General features: G+C 32.8%; 2 protein-coding genes across 8 annotated transcripts in view; both read left to right on the forward strand.

The window, feature by feature from the left end:
- The first annotated feature begins 677 nt into the window (after positions 1-677).
- Positions 678-4964, forward strand: LOC148611051 (uncharacterized). 2 transcript variants are annotated; one of them, XM_088591121.1, is made up of 4 exons: positions 678-965; positions 1766-2179; positions 2618-2784; positions 3209-4964. In XM_088591121.1, exons 2-4 carry the CDS (start codon positions 2008-2010, stop codon positions 3707-3709), a joined length of 840 nt encoding a protein of 279 aa, XP_088447247.1. In that variant the 5' UTR covers positions 678-965; positions 1766-2007; the 3' UTR covers positions 3710-4964. The 2 variants fall into 2 exon arrangements, with proteins under 2 accessions (XP_088447247.1, XP_088447246.1); XM_088591120.1 differs by lacking the exon at positions 678-965 and adding an exon at positions 1569-1614.
- Positions 4965-7173: 2209 nt separating this feature from the next.
- Positions 7174-24888, forward strand: part of LOC148611052 (transcription activator GLI2.S-like) — an 85643-nt gene continuing 67928 nt past the window's right edge. For 4 of the 6 annotated variants that reach the window (XM_088591123.1, XM_088591122.1, XM_088591128.1 and 1 more), the window contains exons 1-3: positions 7174-7267; positions 23280-23312; positions 23606-23640. The gene's annotated coding sequence lies outside the window, so the exon portion shown is untranslated. Of the gene's footprint in view, positions 7268-20860; positions 21036-22640; positions 22801-23279; positions 23313-23605; positions 23641-24888 lie in introns of those variants that run through there. The other 2 variants (XM_088591125.1, XM_088591124.1) reach the window with 2 other exon arrangements.

A 24888-nucleotide genomic window follows, 5' to 3' on the forward strand; every position in this document is an offset into this window, starting at 1 on the left:
CTTCTCCCGTATGCAAAACAGTGGTGGATCCAGAGGGCGCAGGTCGTTGACAGCCCCTTTTTATTTGAAAATTGGCAATTGACAAAAAATGGCAAATAATGTCCTAGCAACTCCCTTTTCTTAGAAACCCCAGCTGGCACCCCCCTCCTTTCAAGGTGTCTGATTCTGTCTCTGCCCTTTGACAATTTCAGAGTATTGCATCACTTACAATGCCACTACCTTGACCTACAAACTGAAAAATGTAAGTTGTTGTAACAATTATACAAAGTCGATCAATATTTAAATAGGATATTTGCCAATTTGGTTTTATCTATAGATATATTACAATTGGACTCCACAGGTAGATCAAGCAGTCGTACATGTATATAAGCACATATTAAAACCCGTATTCATGCATTGGTTTTAGTACAATAAAACATTCTGCAAAAACGTAGTGCCTTGATGTCATCTCGACAGAACGATTAAAGCTACTTAGTGTTTGTATAGACTAGAAAAAAAAATATATTACATAGTACATTGCATAAGATGCGATGGTGGTACTTTCCTGTAGCATATAAGCTGCAAATAAATAGAAGTGGGGCAAATGACAATTTTTAATGATTCAATGTCTAGTGATGAAATATATAGCTAGAACATTCTTCTTTCTGACAAGCCTTCGGGGATTTTTTCCTTCGAATGTTCTCGTCTGTTGGGTTAGCTTTTGACTTACGTGTTATTATAGTTGATAAGCTTAAGCACCTTTAAAATATCTTACACTGTTTGGTATATTAGAAGTTATATTTTTCTCATACGTTCAATATTTACGGTGTCATACATATTCGAATAAGACAGTTGTACGTTTTTTTTTAAGGAAAGATCAATGCAAACTATTCTGGTCTTTGAATATTTCAAAGCGTGAAGGAAAGGATTTTGTGAAAGGTAGATAATGCAAAATATTTTAGATCTACTTTAAATAAACATTTAATGTAAGTATAGTTATTTAAAATTAGCTAGGTCAGCATTCCATTCATAGTAATATTTATTTATGTTTCCCAACAGTTCGTTAATGTCAGGGGCGACCGCGACCAAGGGTCGCAGGCTGTTGAAATTAATGTTGTTACCAAAATTATTTTTGTGTATTTTTTATATATTATTTTTTTATTGAGAAAGACATAATATCCAATAATGAACATTGTTCATATTTTACTTTTGATAATACATTCCACAGAAATATCGCTTACATTATGGTTAGAAAATACGTTCAGAAATCTAACTTTACGTCCTGTTAGTGGTATAAATGGATCGGCAAAGCTTTTCGAATTTACAAAAATACGGGCGTTACAATCATTTTGTGAGGCAAAATTAAAAGGATACCCGAAAAAATCTCATATGACGTATTTACCCGTTAGATTCGGGACTTTTTATTTTATCGGAAGTAAAAGCTAGAGAAGAGATTCAGTTAGTACTAAAATTAGATCTGATTCGGTTTGTCTTTGAAGACGGATTGGTCAGTATAAATAAATTCAGTCGTAATATCCCAAAATAGAAAGTATTGCACCATAAGAACTATTGCTCATGCAATACCCGGCATATTGACGAATGTAAGAACAAGAAGAAGACGTTACCCAACGAAAGGTAATATTTTGAAAAAAGATGGGAGACGTTATAATTTCGAAAAAAACTATCACGAGAAAAATAAGATCATTTAAGAAATCATGTCATATTTTGAGTTTTCAAACTCGATTCAAACTGGCATTCTATTATTTTCTGTTGTCTTTATTTTCAGTCCCGGCCAGGTCCGGCAAACAAGAAACACGAGGCCTAAGTCCTCAATCACTTGCACAACGACGAAAGGATCTTTCAGATCCTGTTGCGAAACGAAAGGATCTCACTGATCCTGCGGTGAGAGCAGATTTCTGCAGAGTAGTTAGGCGGTTAATTGCCAAAATTCGACACCAGAAGAACCCCGTTGTTAAGCAGGAATCTTCTGAAATATGTACGGACCGGACAAAATACAGAAACAGACCTATGGCTTCAGTGCCACAGCCCCAAGAAACCTGGACGAACTCGTGGACTTGTTGGACATCAGGGCTAATGGAGGAGAAGGACCAGTCGCTGGATTGGGACTTAACACCGACATTAACCACGACATCCAACATTTCACTACGTTTGGACCAAAAGCAGAGTGGCCAATTTAACGGTAGGTATCTTTAAATATAGACCCTTTTGTGGTAAGTTGATAAGCGTGCTCAATATACACTTCAGCAAGGTAGGGATTAACAGAAGAATTTTCCTCTTGGAAATGCAAATTGAGCATACTTCACACATGTTCATCGACAGCCTCAGTTAGCACACAAGATTCTATTGTGATCAATTGTGATATCTTAAAATTGGTTGATATTAATACATATATACATTCAAGGGCAGATTCAGGATTTCAAGTTAGGTGGCGTGAAAAGAATTAAAGGTCAAGCAAATGTCAGACATGAATGTTTATGTAGTGTAGAAATTGTGAAAAACAGACTTCATGCCAAAAAGCTTGTATTCCAGGTTTTTCTGTTTATATTAAATATGTTATGCTTAAACTTTATTGATAGAAATTCTTTAAATTAGATTTTACTCTTGTTTCTTATTTCAGAATGGATGGACACCGACTTGGACCTTGGAAAAAAACTAATTGAAAAGGACAATCTACCTTTTGAAGATATGGGCCTGTCCCAGATGTTGGAAGACATACCCGTTGATCCCAACACTGATGAGGACTTCCTTGATAGCTTCATGGATTTAACTGATTTCCTTTTACCAGTAAGTAATCTTGAACTTGCTAATTCAATAACTACAGGCAGAGACAGATTTTAGGAAATGTGGGGTGTTCGACTCCCCTAAAATTTGGAAAGTCTACCTCAGTAGTGGTCTTGCCTTTTATTGCTTGGCTCTTAAGTTCTATTTTCACCACCCCTTACCTGCAATCATTTATCCATCCCTGATATATAGTAAGTACATGTACTACATGATGACAAAAGTACAGATTCAATATACATTTGACCACAGAGGGTGCATAAAATCATTTAACAAGCCAAATCAACAAAATTACCTTGTAATTTTATCTGCTTACAAATAATTGTCTTCAATCATTAAAATAAAGTTTTAAAATATATTTTTAGGTGCTTTAGAAAAAAATTGGTTTGATTTGTCTCCCTTTGTTCAGGACCTGTATTGTTTGTTTTAGAATCAACCTATTGAAGAGACAGAGGAGGTTCAGAATGTTATTCGTATTGAAGAAACTGAAGTTCCACAGTCTCCATTCTTTGGGATTGAAAATTTAGTAGAGGAAGCAGTTATCTGTGAAGAAGTGGAGTCCACATCACTTGAGGGTGAGGTCGAGATTGGTATTGGCAATTTGTGTGATCATGACTACACTGCTAAAAGGCCTCGACTTTCGCCTCAACCTGTGGTTGCTGTGGATAAAAAACCATCTAAGTCCACTTCCACTTTTAAAACACCTAATACAAAACTTTCTCCAGATCAGAAGTATCGGGAAAGAAGAAATAAGAACAATGTTGCTTCAAGAAGGTCGAGAGAGATCAGGAAGATGAAGTTCGTTGAAATGGAAGAAGAAGCAAACCGTCTTGTGATTGCAAATGATGAACTGAAAGCAAAAATAGCTGAGATGGAAAAGGTTGCTAAAGATATGAAGACTTTGCTGGTACAAAAGTTAGCTGTAAAATAAAGATTTCAAGAACTGTACTGGTTTGAGTTAACGATACTTGTGTATCTGGATGACAGTTTTGTGATGTATCATGTTGTTTCATTGTGAAATAGTCATGTAATCATAAAAATGGAAATGTATTTAAAAAAATTATGAAAATTGAAAATTGTAAGAAAACATTTATAGGTTGCACTGATTAGATATTAATGGATTTTGTATGTTGAATAAGAACTTTTTGTATATTTAACAATTGAAAAAATAAAATGCAAGTAAAAAAGTAATATTTATGAAAATATGAAAAAGAGTGAATTCATTGTTAGATTATTCTGCTGTATTGGATGTATTTAATTTATCAAAATTCATTTGTTATTTTCATAGATGATAGTTACAGTACATATAAATCCTATAAAAAGTCACAGAAATAGCAAGTGTAGTGACCTTTCTTTCATTGTATTAAGTTTTATTCTTAATTTCTTTGTTAATATAGATTTCAACTCTTTAATGTAGCAGGACATAGAATGTGTTTGATAGGAAAATGTTATCCTTATTACTTGTTGAAATTAATTTCACAGATTTGCTGAGTGTACATTCATGTAAAAGCTTTTTTCTGTGTTTTTTTTGTGTTTTCTTTCATTACCTAAGTTTTCAATTTTAAGGTGTTCTAAGAATGTAAAGTAGTATAAAACATTTAAGTTCATGAATAAAGTTTCAGTAAAAAATGTCCTTTGGGGATTGTTTTTTCTTCGTTTGGGTAGGGTAGTTGTTTTTTTAAATATTTATTTTATTTATCATTTTTGCATATAATTGTTATTGTTGAATTTTCTTTTTGTTAATGTTTATTTTTGACAGGATTAAAATGGCAGACATATGTTTAAAATGCCAAGTCCTTCTATGTATAGAAATCTTGTATGTTTTATCATGTTGATAAGTTGTCATCAATCTTTACTGTTGTCATTTTGTGGAGTTAACTCATTTTGAGCAAGTTGTTTATGCAAACTTTTGCATGTATATTCATCTTAAAAGATTGCAGGAATTTTAGAAAGCTCATTTTCCAAACTTGCCATTAAACTAACAATAATTGTTTAATTAAAAATCCTGAAATTCTTCACTCAGCTGAAAACTCAGGAAATAAGACAAAGGTAGATAACTCATAATGAATTATATGTTTGTATCTGACCAGTCATGTTGCTCTATGAAGTTTGATGGTAACATAGTTTTACACCTTTCTATTGTTTATTTATATCTTTCAAATAAAGAAGTTAAGACATTGAAGAAATTTGTTATTTTTATTGAATGTGTTTGATGAATGATATTGCTATGTTCAGTGATCGACCAATTAAATGCCATGTTCAGTTTGTTTGTTGGGGTTTAACGCCCGAGCAGCAATATTTCAGCTATATTCAGGCGATGAACATGAAGTGGATGATAAAATGAACATGCATTGATGATGAAATGAAAAATGGGATGGGACACAAGGATAATGGGGTCGAGAAATTTAGATTGCCACAGCAAAAAGGGAGAGGTGGGTCGGGTCAGGCAATTTAGCTGTGGCGGAGCACCTTGGTTTCTACTGGAGAATACCACAGTAAGGTTTTTTAACGTGCGAGGAATGTGGCATCTTTCCCAACACGGTGCACCACAATGGTTTGAGGTCAGGTTTTCCGTATTGTAGCCTGACAACCCCAGCATGTAACGTGCCAGGGGTACCCCATTCCACCACCTGGGGCACACAACCCAGTTGCTCTGTGGGCAGAGCACTATTTAGTTGCCTTTTACAACAAGCTTAGCGCTGCTGCAGGCCTATTCTTTTGACACCCGAACCCGTACGTGATTGACCAATTAAATGCCATGTTATAAATTACTATTTCCAAGTGGCAGCTTTTGGTTGTAAGTACATAATTTAATTTATTCAAAATGGCTTGTATTTCACATGAAACTAAATGCTTCACTTCTTAATCGATGGAAAACCAATTCTAAATTACATGTGCTCTACAACACAAAGATACAAACATAAAAATGTTAAATCTTGAATTATAACAAATAAACTGGGATTCAAACACTATACAGATGGGATGTAGTTAAAATTACATTGTACTGAAAATTCTTTTACATGCACAATTGCCTTAAAAACAATTGTAGGCAAACATTTCAAAGTAAAAAAATACTCAAAAGGTCAAGGCTAAAAAGCATTTTGCAGATGATCTTGCTTGAGAAGGGAAAGGTAAAGCTGGCAGATTCAGGAGGACCTGGAACCCACTTCCTATTCTGAAAATTTGTTAGTACTTTTATGTAGAATTGGGGAAAAATGTGAGCATGTGATGAATTAAAGAACCCCCTTTTTCATATAAATTTCAATTCACACCTTGCAATAACAAGCTATATTGAGCCTTTAATCTTGTATTACCATAGTTAAAGTGGTAACACAAATCAATGAACAAGGAAGACTGAGACCAAAAAGCTAAAAAAAGCTTGTGTGGTACATGATTGATTACTATTAAAATTTTTTACACAGCATTTCATGTTTCAAAACAGTTATAGAGGTAGTGGGTTGATTCTGCCCAAAGACTTTAAAAATGGCAGTCACTGCTTTTCTACCAAGCATGCAGCATACCAGAATATCTAAAAATCAGTCAAAATAAATAAGGGTAGTTTGCATGTATAGTTCTGTAGAGATAAAGCTAAAATTATGTTGCCTCACAAAATTTTATGGGCTTTTCTAAGAGATGTCATCGTGGAATAACAATGTTCTATCCCAATAATCGAACACATATATTGAAGCGTTTTGGTTAATCTGTCATTGTAAGGAGAAATAAAAGAATTCCCCAAATTGAAGTACATTTTTGTAGATGTTATGACAAAAACATTTCAGAATACCTGTAACAGGTAAATTACTCTAAGCTCGTCATTAATTTTTTTTAAAGATTCCATTTCCTGTAGTAATAAGAATTTCATGTTATATGTAAATTAAAAAGAATGTGTTCAATGCTTTTTTGCTTGTATTGTTACTATCATGTCTTAAAGTTCAGGAATATCATCTCTTTACTGTAAAAAATTGTAGAGAAACAGGTTTGAACCATTTACATCTAAAAGTAGAAAGATATAAGTATTCAGCAGATAACTGAAAACTATGATTCAATTATGAATTATTTTTCCACATTGTACAGGGGTTTGTTTCTATCAGTTTTATGTTTCTGTATTACTTTATATTCATTTGTTGTTGTTTTATTTAATTCAGATATCCATGTTACTGTATGATCCAGTATATATGTATGTAGACCTTCCATTTATCATTACATCAGTAAAACCTTTAGATAAGTGTACAACAACAAAAAACTCTTCAAAGTATGAACAGAGAGTGTGTATTAATTCATATAAAAGAACAAATGATAAGAGATTAAATTCAACAAAAGTTTTACCTATTTAGATTAAGCAAGTTAAGAAATACAATACTTTCACGAAATGTAATCCAGCATTTAGATAGTTCCAATTGTATTACCTCCCCTTTTGTCTGGCGGGGTTAGAAAGAAAAATAAATACTTTGGTGCAGTTGTCAAAATTCTTGTCAGTTAGTTGTAGTTAGTAAGTAAAAAGTGGATTTTCAGATAAAATATCCTGTGTATCGTAGTATTGGTGAACAAACTCTCAGGATTAAACAATAGCCGGTTATTATCCCACACCTCTGCCTCTCGATTCAAGGCCCCCTTCAAACTCAAAGACTTGAAAGAGGAGTCGTAGTTCCCGAACTGCGTACATGTGCTATAGGGTGCTCTGTACAGTGTGTGTTGTGCTCCTCATTATTTTACATCCACCACCATGAATTTATGTATGTAGTTTTGTACATCTATACATTAAACTCATCATTCAGAATAATATACTGGGGTACCCTTATTCCATTGGTCAAAATAATGCTCTTCGGATCGAGTTACCGATTTGACCAGACGACGCTAGTATTATTTATAAAATAAAATTCAGACATTTTACTTTCCACTTCTGTAAATTATGTTATGTGCATGTCTTTAATTATTACACCAGTGACTGAAAATCAAATGTCAATCATCCGCCATTATTGTTGTCATACCCCAAATCCATGTATTTCTGGTTCAGAGATTAAACAAGTATGGGGAGCCATATGGGATACAATATATTTCCACTAAATAAATAGAAATATGCTAGTATTGGGTTTATTGAAAAAATATAGTACTGGAAAAAAATAACTTTATAGAATCAATTTTTTAGTCTATTTAAAGAGAAATATTTATATGTGAGATTTTAAACACTTCATTTTTTAAGGCAAATTATTTCAAAATGATGTTTATCTTATTTCAATTCCTATTCAAATAATCATTTGATTGAAATTGATTAAGAATTGAAATCATTTAAAATATTTTAGATTACTTAAAATTGATATACAGGTGATCTCAATCATTAGATTATTGAAACTTGCTAATTTTTAATTGATAAATATTTAAATATTCTTATATAAGTATTTCATATACCATTTTGTGCAACTTATTTTTCATTTGAATTAATTCTAACTTACAAAATTAAATCATTTATACATTTGAACAACTTTAATAAAATCAACAGCAGCAAAAAAAACTCTGTAAAACAAAAAAATATCCATTCTGTACTGCATTGAAGGCAGATTTCTAAGCATCAGGGTGATACTGTTTTTTCTTAATTTTTTTTTTATATATCTGTAAACAAAAAGAATATCTCATATTAGCTTAAATTTGTTCATTGTGAAAATTTTCTAATGTTGTACTGCTTAACTATTAATTTCCATTGAATTTTTCTAAGCAGAATGTTTTGAAGATGGGGGAAAATATGTTTGATATTTTAATTTGTCAAATTCTCAGAAAATGTTCATTTTTTGTTAATCCATAGTTAATTCATATGACACATGACATATTTTGGTCACGTGATTGTTGTTTGGGAAGCTTTGTAAACAGCAGACAATAAATCAGTATCGATTGGTTTCATGCATATTTTCTACATTTCTGAAAGGGATTAAATAATACGGCATACAAAGGTTTTGGAAAAGTTGGAAATACTCTATGTTGGGCTTAAAACTTGAAAATTACCTGGAATACCGTCAATCTTATCTTTGTTGTTGTTTTCATAAAACAGGCCGGGTTCAGTGTCGGCAACCTCTGACCTCTGACCCAAGCATGTGCAATCAGTTCTGTACAAAAAGGGATATTAATAATACATCGGAACTAGGTATACATCAGAAAGAGGGTACAGCAGTGTACATGTAAGCAATCCACATCAAGTTGAAATATATATACATTTGTCACACACTCTGGTTTGTAGACTATTAAAACAGTTGAGTTTAATAGTTTTCTGTATAAGTTAAAAAGATAAAATAAGTGTCACTTATTTAAAAGTCTATAAGCCTTCCTATATCTTCACACTTTTGATATCTAAAACTTTATTGAACTATTCTCATAAAACTACTATTCATTTAAAAAAAAAATTACTATTTGATAATATATTTTCATTCTTGAACTTGTTATACATTCTTTAGAAGAAAAATAAAATTTAGAATAAAATTTTAAAAAGATTATAGGTTAGGTTTTCATTGATCATAACAGGGTTTGACACTAAAATCATTTGATTGGTGGTCAACAGGACTACTTCAGATGTAAAGTAAGTATTCCGCAGATGGTAATGATGGTTCTGTTTGTAGATCTTTTGAAAAATAAGGCAAAATTTAGATAGCCCGTAGGACTACCATGAACATTTTTCAAGTTGTTCCTCTCCAAAATTAGGGTGGCACAGGACTACTGGACTACTGTTAGTGTCAATCCCTGTCATAAAAGGTAAAAATATGAAACTAAGCTGGAAGACCCCTGATATTTCTTGTTCTCTTATTTCTTTGTTCTATGGTTCCTTCAGTATTGATGTCCTTTTAATATGGATCCTGAACATCAGTCTCCTCGCCAACCCTTCTATCCTTGCAGCACTGGTTATATTGTCTTTATTTCGTCTGATTAGACATGTAGAATTATTATCAAGAAGAATTTGTAATTTGTCTGAAGTGTCTAGTTATTCATAATTGATTGGATTGTTAAAGTCATTTTGCCATATCTCGGCCATTCATCAAGGACGTCTGTTCTCTTGTTTTCCAGTTTCTCACATTGTTATATGAAATGTAGATTTTCTTCTGCTTTCCCACAAAGAAGGCATGTAGGATCTGTTTCATGATGATATAACTTAATACGCTTGGATTGGAGGATATATGTTCCGATCACTATTCATAACCTTATTGGGTTCCTAGTATTGTCCAGCCTTGATTGTATTTTGTGCTTTAGTATTGGATGAATATTTCCTTTGCTGAGATTTTCTTTGCTCAAGAATTTTAGACCATTATACAATGCATAACTGTCAAGTCTACTATTCTTGTACTCCGGAACTCCACTATATTTGACTTGATCATTGTGATCCATTTTGATTTTTTGATAGGGTAATCCAGGTAGGTATATGCCTCACTGAGGTCGTAATGTCTGAGTAATATGTTAACCACGATGAACCAGCTGTTACTGTTCTTATTACATACTGTTAGCTGCCTTCTTGGAAGTTTGTTCTCAATGGTGGTTTCCTCTTGGTGACCAGTGTTATTGAAGAAGGTTAGGACTTTAATATGGATTTGCGCTTCTATTGGGAAAATTTCAGACAATATATATAAAGCAGGATTTGGGCATCTCAAGGTAATGAAAAAAGTTGTTTCAATGTTCTTTTTTTTGAATAACTCCAGCTGCTCTGGTGGTTTTGAGGCTGGTGTTAATAGCTCCATGCCATATAGTAAGACCGGTAGTATGTATATACATGTATGTGCAGGAGTGATTCTGGGTCTAGTCCATTTTGGCTATCAAATCAACATCTAGATAAGTTGTATGCACTCTTCCTGGCTTTAGTAAAGTGTTCCTCCACATTACTTTGTTTGTTTTGAGTGAGGTGGTCATGATGATCCTCAGATGTGTAGCTTTTTCTACATTTGGCAATGTTGTGCTTCCTAATTCTAGATCTTCCTTGGTTACCTCTGCATAGATTTTATTGCCTTTGATTTTGATTACCACACTCTTCTTTGGTTTTAGTTCGTATTCTCCTAGATTTGCAAAGTCCATTGCCATATTTACCAAAATTTGTTCCTCAGTCGAACTTTCATTTAGCAATGCCACATCATCTGTGCATTCAGTGTTATTGATGTTGATATTATCAATATTCTTTCCAAGATTGGTATTGTGCTAATGGGTTGATATGAAGTTTGTACATGTTGGTGCTTAGTATTCCTCCTTGACGGACTCCCATGTTAATTTTGAATGCATCTGATGCTTTTCCATTCCATTTAATACAGCTTTCTCTGTTAATGTTCAGGTTCTTTAGAATTGTCCAGGTCATGTCTTGTATTCCAGCATGGTATACCCTTCTGAGGAGGTGAGTGTATGACTTTATCAAAGGCAGCTTAAGCATCCAGAAGCACAAGATATCCGTTTTCCCTTTTATCAGCTAAGGTACATTAGCCCTCTTCGACTGGTAGTGCGGCATTCATTGGAGAGGAACCTTGTACAGCCCCAGTTTATAAAACTTTGCCAACCAGTCTCAATGTCAATGTTTCAAACCTGTCTCGGACAGTTTGTTCCAAGCCCTTTTGTTGTGACCAATGCAATACTGGTACACCACACCAGGCTTGAAACCCTTTAATTATTTATACAGCCCTTATACATGATTCCCTTACTTGTTACTGTCTGTCCTTAGTGACAGCTTGATTCATAATGAACCCGTTTTCAGGATTGGTGGTTTATATGGTCTTGACCATCCTTGTGGATCTTGCACGACCGCCCCTTGTGAGGATTGTTTGAGTAGATGTCTGTTGGAGATAGCAAAGCCCAGTCTTCGTGATACCTGAACAAAGAACTCAAAGTATGTCCTACTAGTGGCTGGGCTCTGTTGAAGCTCTGGCCTACTCCCAGACCCCATGTGGATCCGAGAGCATTTCCCCACTCTAACTATTTGGAGGTATGTCAATGTGTAGAATGAACCTGTTTTCTACTAAGGTTTTTTTTAACTTCCTTCACTACCCTGTTGGGTCTCACACAGACGGGGACAATTTGTTTTCTAGATTCTGATGCTTTATATACTGCAAGCGCGGACTTCACGGAAGACACCCTATTGATGTAATTGGAATTTTCTTGTTTGTAAGTTATGTTCGATGTAAAAGATGTATTGCGTCCAAATGATAATGGGCATATTCAACTGTCACTGGATAGAAACCTGTTAATAACACTAACCATTACAATCACCCACTTTTAGTTGTTATAAACCAAAGAGCTTTAGTGTAGCTTTACGTGTCCATGATAAACATTTCTTTGGTTACTGTCAATAAAGGATTGATTTCTGTTTAGGGTGAACAACATAGATCAGGATATTTTAAATAATTATTAAACCTATTTCTTGCAATTGTTATAAGCCATTTTCATAACAATAGCCTCCAATATTTTGCTGATGACTGGTAGTATGGTAATTCCGCTGTAATTGATGGCATCATTTTTATCACCCTTGTTATTAAATATTGGTGACAATAGTCCTATTTTTAGATTTTCTGGTATTTCCCCCTCAGATAGTATTCTGTTGATAATTTTGGTTAAAGTGGTTATGAATTTTTGGTCCTCCATGTATAAGGTATTCGATAGTGATGTTATTATAGACTGGCAATTTATTGTGTCTTTGTTTATCTCTGCATTGGTTACAGGTTATATTGGTTCATTATTTATTAGTTCTTCAATATGTTTGTTTTCCAATTTGACTTGCTGGTGGTATGTTAGTTCTTTGTGGGCAGCCTCATTAAACATTGAAAGATGACTGAAATGTTCTTTAAATTCTGATATCTTCATCTTCTGACTTCATCTTGTCCCTTATATATTTTGCCATTTACATAGATCTCTTGAATGAAGCTCATATTTTTCTTACGATTTTTTGGCACAAGTTCATGAAACATTTCCATATTGTTGGATCCATTATACATTCCTTCTCTATGTCTAATTGTTTTTGCTATTCTGAAAGATCTCGTAAATTCTTGTTTTCCTTGTTTCGTCCAGCAGTGGGTCTTGGATCATTTGGTTTGATTTTCTTTCCATAAGTTTTAAGACTCACCATTTTCTTTGAGTGCATTTTTTTATATTTGTACTCCAAACTGTGACCTTTGGTTTTGATTTATATATAGCCTTCTCAGTTTTCTGCTGTTGTTAATTTCTTCAGTACTATATTTGGAGTTGTTGCTGCAGTATGTTGTTAATTTCTTCAGTACTATATTTGGAGTTGTTGCTGCAGTATGTTGTTAATTTCTTCAGTACTATATTTGGAGTTGTTGCTGCAGTATGTTGTTAATTTCTTCAGTACTATATTTGGAGTTGTTGCTGCAGTATGTTGTTAATTTCTTCAGTACTATATTTGGAGTTGTTGCTGCAGTATGTTGTTAATTTCTTCAGTACTATATTTGGAGTTGTTGCTGCAGTATGTTGTTAATTTCTTCAGTACTATATTTGGAGTTGTTGCTGCAGTATGTTGTTAATTTCTTCAGTACTATATTTGGAGTTGTTGCTGCAGTATGTTGTTAATTTCTTCAGTACTATATTTGGAGTTGTTGCTGCAGTATGTTGTTAATTTCTTCAGTACTATATTTGGAGTTGTTGCTGCAGTATGTTGTTAATTTCTTCAGTACTATATTTGGAGTTGTTGCTGCAGTATGTTGTTAATTTCTTCAATGACTATATTTGGAGTTGTCTTTTGTTTTTGCTTTCTCTTCTGCTTGTTCTTCTAAAAGGCCTTATACTGTATCTGATGTGAGACTACTGTTCCCTGGTGTTTCCATACTATTAGCGTTGTTATTGGGTACTGATCAGAGGTATTTTTAGTACATAGTATTATTGTTTTTTCCTCTCGATATCATGTATTTTGGTAAAATGTGTATAGAGTAGTCGCTTTCTGAGCACTCTTGTCGTCTGGAGTTGACAAATGTGTTTCCTATATTTTCATAGACAGTATTGTACTTTTGCAGGAATGACATCAAGTAGCCTTTCCTTGGGTTGTTAGGTTTGCCTGGTTTAAGGACTCCATTTTATCATTAAGTTTGTCTACACATTCTTGATATTCAGTTTGGTGATTTTTGCTATCATTTGATGGCATGTATTCCCATATATTAGTATATTCTTAATGTCACCCTCCAGCTCTATACATTGGATTTTTTTCTGATTCATCTGGCAAGATTTTAACAAGGTCACGGTGGTCAATGTTCTTGTTCCATAATACTGCAATTCCTCCATATCCCCTAGTCAATGTTCCTGAAATAAAATGATATTGTTGTCTTAGTAGCCTACCTATTGTTAGCCTGCTTGTGTTGATGTTCTTACAGTTGATAGAGGAAATTCCAACTGTTTTTTTCATGTTTCTCTACTATTGATGGTTGTTGTTTCAATGTGGATTGCTTGGGACCAAAAAAGGCACATTACTTATTACTCACTTCACATTCATTGCATTGTACATATGCTGTTGTTTATTTTGTTGGTTGTTTGCCTTTTGCATCTCCAATCCACCATTTTGTGGATATTATTTTAATATTACATTAATTGGAAGTAGGGAGAAGAATAGGTTTTCAAAATGTATGTACTTATATATACTGATATATAATTTTGTGTGTCATCCTGTTTGTCTCATATCTTTCAGGATGGAAGATGAAGACACATGTACATATATATATTTTAAAATTTTTAATATTGAAACAGTTTACTTGATAGTTAAGGCCTAATTTTTTGACAACAGCATGTTTGGTTAAAAAAATGAAATTAGGGACATTTTTTTTTCGTTCAACAATTAGGAGTTATCTTTCTTTGCTTTGTAATGTCAAGAGATATACATTGTATGCATACCAATCAATCATAATTTGAAGAAGTTAACTGCAGATATAAATACACTAATTATTTGTCCAGTCAGGATAGTCTGGGTCTTCTCCAGTAGTGTTTATTTCAGCCAGGAATGCCAAAAGCTTTGATGTTATATACACTGTATATGAGAATTTAATTTGATGTTGAAATGTGGTCATGCTTTTCAAAAAAAATCAATCATTTGTATTTATAAAAAGTGATAGACTTCTGTCTAATGGATTATTTTGAAATTCTCAAGTATTTTAACATTTTCTTATCATTTGTCTGCATGCAAATGTGTTCATCATAACAAGTTCCCTTAGTTTACTAGAAAAAAAAAATTTATATTAATAACAAATTGCTGCCTATTGGTAGTTGTTTCAGGTTGATATAGGCTATTCAATAATGAGCATGTTTTGGTCACATTTCAGGTAATATTTCAAGGTAGTTGTAGTCTCCCCTTGAAGGCTTTATACACATTTTATAATATTCATATTGAACTTGACTTTTTGAGTTTAATTCTTCATATAAAATGTGTTACATATTTTGATAGCCTACTTAACCTTGATGAGAAATTAATTCCACAGTCTTTTGAAATGTGCATTTGAATAAAACACTTAGCCCACATTAAAGTAATTATTGGGTGCATTTGAATGGTATTCATATAAATGAGTGCAAGCAATTTACCTTATCTCTCCATTAATTTGTAGAATGAAAATAAGGGCATGTTTATCTTCTAGAGTTAGATAACAGTCATTACAGATACTTAATGTACTAATTACACTAGTATACTGAGTTCTATCAATTGCCAAGAAATAGCAATTTAACAGAATTTTCTCAATGGAGAATACTGCAATATTTTAATATCAAAATACTATCTTAACTTCATAAAGAATGTGCATGATGCATAATTCTGTAACTGTTGATTCATTCTGTATTTGGACGTTACCGGCTAAATTTCTTCTTGTTATTTAGTATGACCAATTAACAGAATGCTATAGTTATTAAAGAGCTCAGTGATTATGGGTATCTACACTGTGTTTGTAAACCATATGACTGCTTTTAAAAGATTTTAGAACATTAAATAGACTACTACATTGTACTTAACCAAAGTTAGGAACACTTTATAGTTGCTGTCAAGGATTCTCTATCAAATTGCAATATCCATTTCACATCTCTGAATGACTATTCCATTACATACTTTGATAACTTGTCCTTTCTGATTGCTGGAGATTCCAGTTATTAGGAAAATGTGTGCAATCATTGTTACAAAGCAATCTGGTAGATGAAGGATTTGGTTAGATGTTAAATGACTCTCCTGCATTATGGAAATGCTGTAGTGTACAGAATTTCTTTATCAACTTATTATTTAAAGGATTTTTATGCCTTGCAACAAACTGTTGGGGGGCATATTAATTTACCCCTGTTTGTCCGTTTGTCCGTTTGTCCGTTTGTCCGTTTTGTCTGTCCAGTCATATTACACATGATCATGGTTTGTCCTGCTATCTCTTCGTACAGTGTTTGAACTACATCTAAATTAATATTTTACAGGATATTTCTACACATGATGAAGGTGTGCAGGGCCAAAGGATTTTGATTTTCGTGAAATATTACGGAAATTGGTGATAGTAAGACTTATTCATTTTCATCAGAAATAGGACTACATGGCTTGTCCGGCTATCTCCTTGTACAGTTTTTGAACTACATCTAAAATATTTTACAGGATATTTCTGCACATGATGAAGGTGTGCAGGGTAAAAGGATTTTGATTTTTATGAAATATTACGGCAATTGGAGATAGGTAGACTTAGTCATTTTCATCAGAAATAGGCTATATGGCTTGTCCGGCTATCTCCTCCTTTAGTTTTTGAACTACATCTAAAATATTTTTTGCAGGATATTTCTACATATAATCAACAGTTTGTAAATATAGAATAAGTGCCAACTCTCTAGCAATAGAGAAAGGTCGCTATAAAAATATCCTCAAAATAACAGAATTTGCACAAAATGTACCACTGGGCAAATAGAAGATGAATTGCACTTCTTCATTCATTGCCCAGCCTACAATTCATATAGAAAAGAAGTCATTACTAAGCTTAAAAGTAATAATGAAAACATTAACTCATTAACAGAAAACAAAATACAATTTGTTTTGAATAGCAGCTCAATAATAGTCCTCAAAGCTTTCATTGAATATATCAGTAAATGTCAAGACCACTAACTTTAAATTGTTGAGATAATGAAATGTTAAGACACTCGGTTTTCAAAATAATTAATACTAAACCCCAAATTATACTGTAATTATTTACAACCACTTTTTCTTTTGCACTTTATTTTGTCACCTCTTGCATATTCTTATTACACTCTTTTTTCCCCTACATTAATCAAACTTTATATCTTTCTTTTTTCTTTGTTGTTGATGTCAGAAATAACATACTTTGTTTCTATTATTTGTGTTATGACCATTTTGTAAATGTGTTAGAATAAATAAAAATATATTGAAAAATATTGAAATATTGTAATATAATGATGGTGTGCAAGGTCATAGGATCTTGATTTTCATGAAATATTACGGAACTGGATGATGGACTTTTTTGTAATTTTTGTCAGAAATATACTCCAAGCAACAAAGTAAGGGATTTGTTATTGGGGTTATTAACATTTTTTATGTGTATGTCAGTCTGTCCATCAGTCCTCTTTTTCTCATCGCAACTAGTCTGACATTACCAAACCGAATTTCATGATACTATATGGCCAGGATACAATATGTAGATATGCATATATTTAGGAAATTCTGATCTCCAAATTGATCCCCGAATTTGTTTGAGTTACGGTACTGATACAGTTTGTCATTGCAATGCAAGTCATTGGAAGGATTGAGCTGAACCAACAGAGTATCACAAGTCTTGGAAGGATTTCTGATCTGCAAACCATGTCTTCATACAAGAATAAACATGTTCTTAATTTGGCAAATCTAGCAAGTGGGGGCATCATCTGTGTATTACAGACACATTTGATTTACTAAAAAAAATCAGTACTAACAAATGACGTGGGGCTCCTGTGACAAACCGGGCTTCTAGCTATTTTCTTGATTAAACATTAAAGGTACCAGTACATCTGTATTGTTACTGCACACTAAAACTGTCAGACAGTCTAAGAACTGTTTTTTTAGGTTACCAGTTACCAGATGTTACATAGATACTGTGAAAGCCAAGTCAGTGTGATAAATTACCTCTGTATACATGCGAACAAACTTGAGAATGAAAATTACCTCTTCAAAAGAAAGGGTTAATAGAAGTGAACCACTCAGCAGGATACACAAAATACTCTGTAATCTGTTTTTGACACAGATAAAGAGATATGTTTCTGTTAATGTCTTTCCAGTTGTAGATTAATCTTCAATTTTCGACAGGCAGAGTGAAGAATGAATATTTATTTTCAAAATCATTTGGTCAGATCTTTTTTTCAAAAATTGCAAAAATGATGGATGATATCAGGTCTTTTCATATTTCCATGAAGTTTAATGACTAGAAAGCTGTAGGATCTATAGTGATCAGATCTCATGAATATTTATACTAACTGTATTTGCCTATTTATATATACAGTTCCATGAACCTTGCCTGATGGACCATGTGAGGTATGGCCATCACTATGTGTCTGTCATCTGTAAATTTTTTCAAACATCTTCTCCTCAGGAACTATTTGACAGATTGTAACCAAACTTTGCTGGAATTTGCTGAGGGTATCTTTAACAATCTGTGTAGGAGGATTTTTTATCTTCCAAAAAACATGGCTGAAAATACAAGACATAGACCATAGGGGTCAAATTTTTCAAATAACTTGAAAATTGTTAGGTTAAGCTAAAATCGGGCAGCAAGTAAAATTGTTCAGCATAATGAGCTGGACCTATGGAGATCCATTGACTGATGTTTGAATTGTGGGTCCTGAAATGGATTTTTTCTCCCAATTTAACATTTCCAACTTTTAAAGGCTTATCCTCTGAAACTACTAAATGGAATGTAATTAAACTTGACATGAATGTTCTTTAGAATTTCATTAACAATCTATGTGTTAGGATTTTTTATCCTTTGAAAAGCATGGCTGCCATTACTAAAAATAGAACATAATGATAAGGGTCAGACAGCAGTTTTTCACACATATTTCTTAAACTGAATGGGGGAAGGGGGTAAATGCATTCAGTATGAAGAGATCTATCTGTAGTTAAAATTTTGTGTAAAATTTGTAAATACATTTAACTCAATAATAGTCTTTAAACTATTTATTTCTGCAATTAAAATTAAGATCTAGTCAACTGGAGTTTTGGGGGATTCCAGGCTAGAAACCACTAATTCCACTTCCCATAGGCTTCTATGCTAATTTGACAATATTCAATGGCTTCTCTGGACTTTACCTTAACTTTAACCTGCAGAGGACTATATATCAGCATGATTCTACATATGTCAGTTCACAATCCTCAGAATGGCATGTGGGGTTAGCAGACTTGCAGTGCAGTACTGGTCACCGGAAGTGAAGTGTCTATAAATAGCATGGGAAATCCCAGTGTTTTCACAAGATAGGGGTATATATAGAAATCATTATGGAGATTAGGCTTCACATCACAAGAAGCAAAATGCACCTATAAAATGTACAGAAATGTTTTGCCTTTCAGAAACTGTTTAAATTTTTAAAATGAGATGAGAACTTTTTTCACAGCACTATGAGGAACAGGGGTAATTTCTGCGTAGGACTATTTTTGCGTACGTTCCAAATGCTCATTGGTTGAATTGGTGGTCTGTAACCTCCATTTAACACTCATTCAAAATCACCATCCTATCTTTCATGTGTTATGATAAATAAACGTGAAATGAAGAGCAGTGATTTTAACCAAGTAAAATTGGTGGGAAAATTCAAATATAAAAAGGATAAAAAGTGTCTAGTTTTGGACAACAATATGTTCATCAGTGACTTTCCTACTGTTTTTGGGAAGGGGCCCTAGGCCTATGCAATTAGGAAAAAAGTGTGTAAAATCGCAAATTTGGAAAATGATATATAAATGAGAAACAACAGTTCCCTTAGTATTGAAGTTTGGATGGCAATTTGGATACAACAGAGAATGAAGAAAAGTTTTTCCATGTACATCTCTCATCAAAAATTCATTTTAATAATGCATATTGTGTTTTTTCTTTAGTTTCAAACATTAATACACGTAAAACATATGTCATTTGAATTATTTAAATGTGTCCTTCAAAATATGACTATTTACATTTTTTGATCTGTGGAAAAGAAAACATTTTAGCTGTTACTAAAGATAAAACATAGGGGGTAGACGGCTGTTTTTTACTTCCTTATCCATTAGGTTTTACCAAATTCTGACCAGGTAAAAGTGTTCAGCATGTTGAGTTCTTTGTGGGACAAATTTTCGTGCCAATCTCGTAAGCTATGTTGGAGTTATCACCCTTTTGCAACTTTTTTTTTTTCTCAGAAACTATCGCACAGAATTGAATAAATTTTAAATTTTGATATGCTTGTTCTTCAAGTATGAGTGTTGTGGAATTTTTATCCAAGAAAAAACATGGCTGTTTTTACAAAAATTAGAATGTGGCTAATTAAGCCTGGTGACCTGTTCAGGCTAGCCTCCAGTTCTGAGAAGCTTTTTTAAAAAGCTATCTTAGTACCTATTAAGACATCAGTATTGTGTAGTGAAATAACTTGTGACATTTTTCATTTAATCGTAATAAAATTTAATTACGCCTACTTCTTATTCTTAATTCTTTTGAGTCTAGAATCATTTTAACAAATTAGAGTACATACCAAACTCATGTATACAAAAAGGAAAAGACATTTTTTTACTTTGAAGTACATTTTTTTTATAATTAAAAGGCAATACACATTACTAATTAAGTCATGTAGGTAAATGAGCATGCACCATGTATTACAAAAGCTTCTCATTTGACTATTAAGGTTTGATGTAGGTATATGATTACAGTTAACCCTTTGATGTAGTTCTACACAAAGGCTTAAATCATAAAACAATGGGATATATATGTGAATAGATATTTTGTGTCTGTAAACCACCCTGCTGAACAGATATCAATGACTTAGATCTTTACCTCATTGACAGTCTTTAGGAGATTCACAAGTATATTAAACAAAACACTACCATGTAGAATTGTCTACAGTCATTCATCTATGTGTACACAGTATATGGTTTAAACCTGTAATTTAGATTCTATCATTGTGTAATTACTTGAGAGTTGAAATAGTCCTGCTTCTCTAATTATGGATTTGGTTTGATGATAGTGGGTAGTTGGAGGAAAAGTGATTTTAATTGAAATGTTGAAATAGATTTACTGTAGACACACTAATACATATTGGAATTTTTTTGTTGGATGATAAAATGGTGTGACAGAAACAACCATAGAAGGGTTTGTTAATTTTGAAATTTGGAATATTTGAGAAGTTTTATCTATGGAGAGTTTTAGGTATAATGTTAATAATTAGGATATTGGAACATTGTGACTTTGTGGGTCTTCAAGTAATGATAAGGACATCAGAACGTAGTGGGCATATGAGTCTTCAGGTAATGATAATGACATTGGGACATGGTTGGCTTGTGGGTCTTCCTGTAATAATTAGGACATTGGGACATGATGGGTCTTCAGGTAATGATTAGGATATTCAGACTTGGTGGGCCTGTGGGTCTTCAGGTTATTATTAGGATATTCAGACATGGTGGGCCCATGTGCCTTCATGCAATGATTAGGACATACTGTGGGTTTTAGTTCACTTGCTTAAGATATTGTAATGAAATTAAATTTACAGTTGATATTCTAATGGCTCTGTTGACGTTGGTTTTTCTTTTATAATTGTTCACCTTTCATTACCATCTTATTATTCTCCATTAAGTAGGAAATAAAGACCCTTGATGTACAGACAACCAGGCCACAAACACTTAAAAGTAAACAAAAATATAATTCATTTTGACTTTTTGAATAATTTTGTTCTTTTCAAAGATTTACAAATAAAAGCATACTGAAATTATTGTTAGTTTCCATGGCGATGTTTTCATCTTTTGTAAACAATACTACAATTGTAGAGTGGAGATCATTCATCCTGTTTGATATTTTGGTAACAAGGAATTTGTGTTGAAATGTTTTGTTTTGGTTGTTTAACTAAGGATTTAAAGATGTTCAAGTTAAACTTTAATAAAAAGTTTGACATTGTTCAAATAACAAAAGATAGTTTCATCCCCAGTTAATACTGAGATTGTGTATTGTAAGCTTTAAAGATTTGACCCAGCATGAAGTTTGTTCCTTTCTTCTTGCAAATCTGCATTTAATGGCATGAATATTACTATGTTGAAAAGTACATATACTTAGTAAAATTTTCACTTTTGACATAATATTTACTCTATAATCAACTTATTTAAATTTAAACATGATTAACATTATTTCTCATTTTAACTTTAAAAAATTTGGTATTGTAAGATTTGCTACAAATCTCTGTATAAATGTTTGATAATATACCTGCTGTACAGAGAAACTTGTAGCAAGTGCAAATGGTATTTGCAGTTCATTACAAGATAGACATGTATGTGTTGGTGGCAGTAAATACAACACGTTCAATGTATTAATTGGGGGATTTATTTTTGTAATTTTCCCAATGTTTTGAGAAAAAATGTTTTACACAGGCAAAATTATTTCACATGATTTTCACACGAATTTCACATGATTTTCACCTGAATTGAGCAAATAAACTAAGTGACAGAGTTCACATGAAATTCTGGTGAATGGAGCCTTCATGTGAAATTCACACGAAATGTTCACATGAAATTCGTGTTAGTGAATTTCACATGGAAATCATGTTAATTTCATGTGAATTTCACATGAGTTTCATGTGAAGCTCGATTAACATGAATTTCACGTGAAAAATGTTTGCCAGTGTAGTTCGTAGCTGCTCAATGTGTAATTTTTCATTATTTTTCATGAAAATACTGTTTTTTCTCAAAAACAATTTTTTTTGTGTCATAGATTGATATTTTTCCTGTACTTGTGATGAAAAATGATAGTCATTTGCCAAGAAACAAAAACAGGAAAAGGCAAAAAAGAAGCACACTATATTTTTTAGCCACCATGTTTTGACCCACACCCGCTCAGGAATATGTAATACCAGACTGATACCTGTAGCTTGGTGTGTATAATATGTATTGATGTATTATTCGCAGTGTGATTTTGAAGGTCGAAACGTTTGGAAAAAAATATTGTACATCCTTTGTCTGAAACATGTTATTAAGACATAAAACATAATTTGAAGAAAATATCATTTAGAATTCAATACTAAAAGATGTGTTTGATGATTAGATAAACTTTCAGTAACATTTCACTTCTGGTTTATTTGTTTATGCTGCAATCTCTTTTTTCTCATACACAGAAAAATCTTTAATTTTGTGGCCAGTATATTGATACACATTAGGCAACACCCATGCTCTGGAAATGATTTCTATGTAAAAATGTGTGCATCATACACACCAAAATATGGTAGACAAAGAAAATAGATAAATGCAACAATCATGAAATAAATAAACATGTAGAAATAAACAAAAGAGGATTTTGACTATTTCGATACATGTACATGAATGATAATGTTTGATATTCTAAAACATTTTTCAGAATAAAGAAAACAGTTGAAGATACATTTCTAAGGTATTGTAATTATAATGTTTTTACCCAAGTATGCAAACTAAATACAAATGGTATTCTTAGATCTATTCAACTTGTAAACTCCAATCAAATTTGCTTGAAAAAATGTTTTCAACAATCAATAATGCATTTTGTTTAGAAGTTAATTAAAAAGTGTAATTTTCTTGCTTTTCCTTGTTTTTAACTTTTCCTTATAAGAAAATATTCATACTTTTCTTATTAGCAAACAATTACATAGAATGAAAATGAGCTGTCTTTGATTTGTATTAAATAACCATCTTAAATATTTATTTCAGAATGATACACATTGGAGACAAGATAACCAAATAAGGTATGTTAACGAACTCAACTAGCGAAGTTCAGTGACCATTTTGATTTACTATCATCCTTTTTTGTTTGACATTGATTTTTATTCCTGTATCTGCAATACACATGTAGTTGAATGAAATTCAAGCTGGTATTTCATTATAGACCCTTTTGTGTTATTTTTTTTAAACATGCTAATTTGGTACTTCCAAGAGGGAAATGCTATACCTTCCCATATTTAAATGCTTTGCAGGACCTAGCTTGATACAACCCCAGAGTTTAAAACTTGAACAGGTAGGTTGAGTATGGACAAACTGTTCAAGCTTGATATAGTTCAAAATTTTTATTGCAATTAAATATTTGACACAGGAAAAGAATATGATGAGAAACAAAGTGACCTTTTATTCATAAATGGTTCTAGTCACAACCCTCAAAATGAATCCCAGCCTTATTTTATGATATGGGACCCTGTGATATAATTTCAAAGACATCCATCAACACCTTCTCAAGTTATTGTCCGGAATTTAGGAATTGCTTATTTTTTTTCACTTTTTTTTGGCCACTTACTCCTAAATGGTTCAAATCAAAATCCTACTTATTCCATTCATGGTTTTATGTTATGGCACTATGTGCTATATAAAAAAGATTCATTTTCTTTTTCCCAAGTTACAGTATTGCCTGAACATGAAATGTTTCAGAAGACAACACTCAACAGCTTGATACCATTATATAAAAACAAAGTTTTTGTTGAAGTACTAACTCAGCCTGCTAAAAAAATTATGAAAGGGTCTATAGGTAAATATACTAGTTTCCTGGAGCTGATTAATCCCACTAGCTATAGAGGACACACATGGATCTTCCACTAGTTATAGAGGGCACACATGGATCTTCCACTAGTTATAGAGGGCACACATGGATCTTCCACTAGTTATAGAGGACACACATGGATCTTCCACTAGTTATAGAGGGCACACATGGATCTTCCACTAGTTATAGAGGGCACACATGGATCTTCCACTAGTTATAGAGGACACACATGGATCTTCCACTAGTTATAGAGGGCACACATGGATCTTCCACTAGTTATAGAGGGCACACATGGATCTTCCACTAGTTATAGAGGGCACACATGGATCTTCCACTAGTTATAGAGGACACACATGGATCTTCCACTAGTTATAGAAAGAACACACATGTGTATAAAGGAAAACAAAGATATTTTCAAATATGTTTAAAATCTCTTAGTTAATCACAAAGGTAAAGAATATTTTTT

This window comes from Perna viridis, chromosome 7 (assembly GCF_037379345.1).
Source record: "Perna viridis isolate PV_CMFRI_1.1 ecotype Kerala chromosome 7, ASM3737934v1, whole genome shotgun sequence".
Taxonomy (NCBI): Eukaryota; Metazoa; Mollusca; class Bivalvia; order Mytilida; family Mytilidae; genus Perna; species Perna viridis.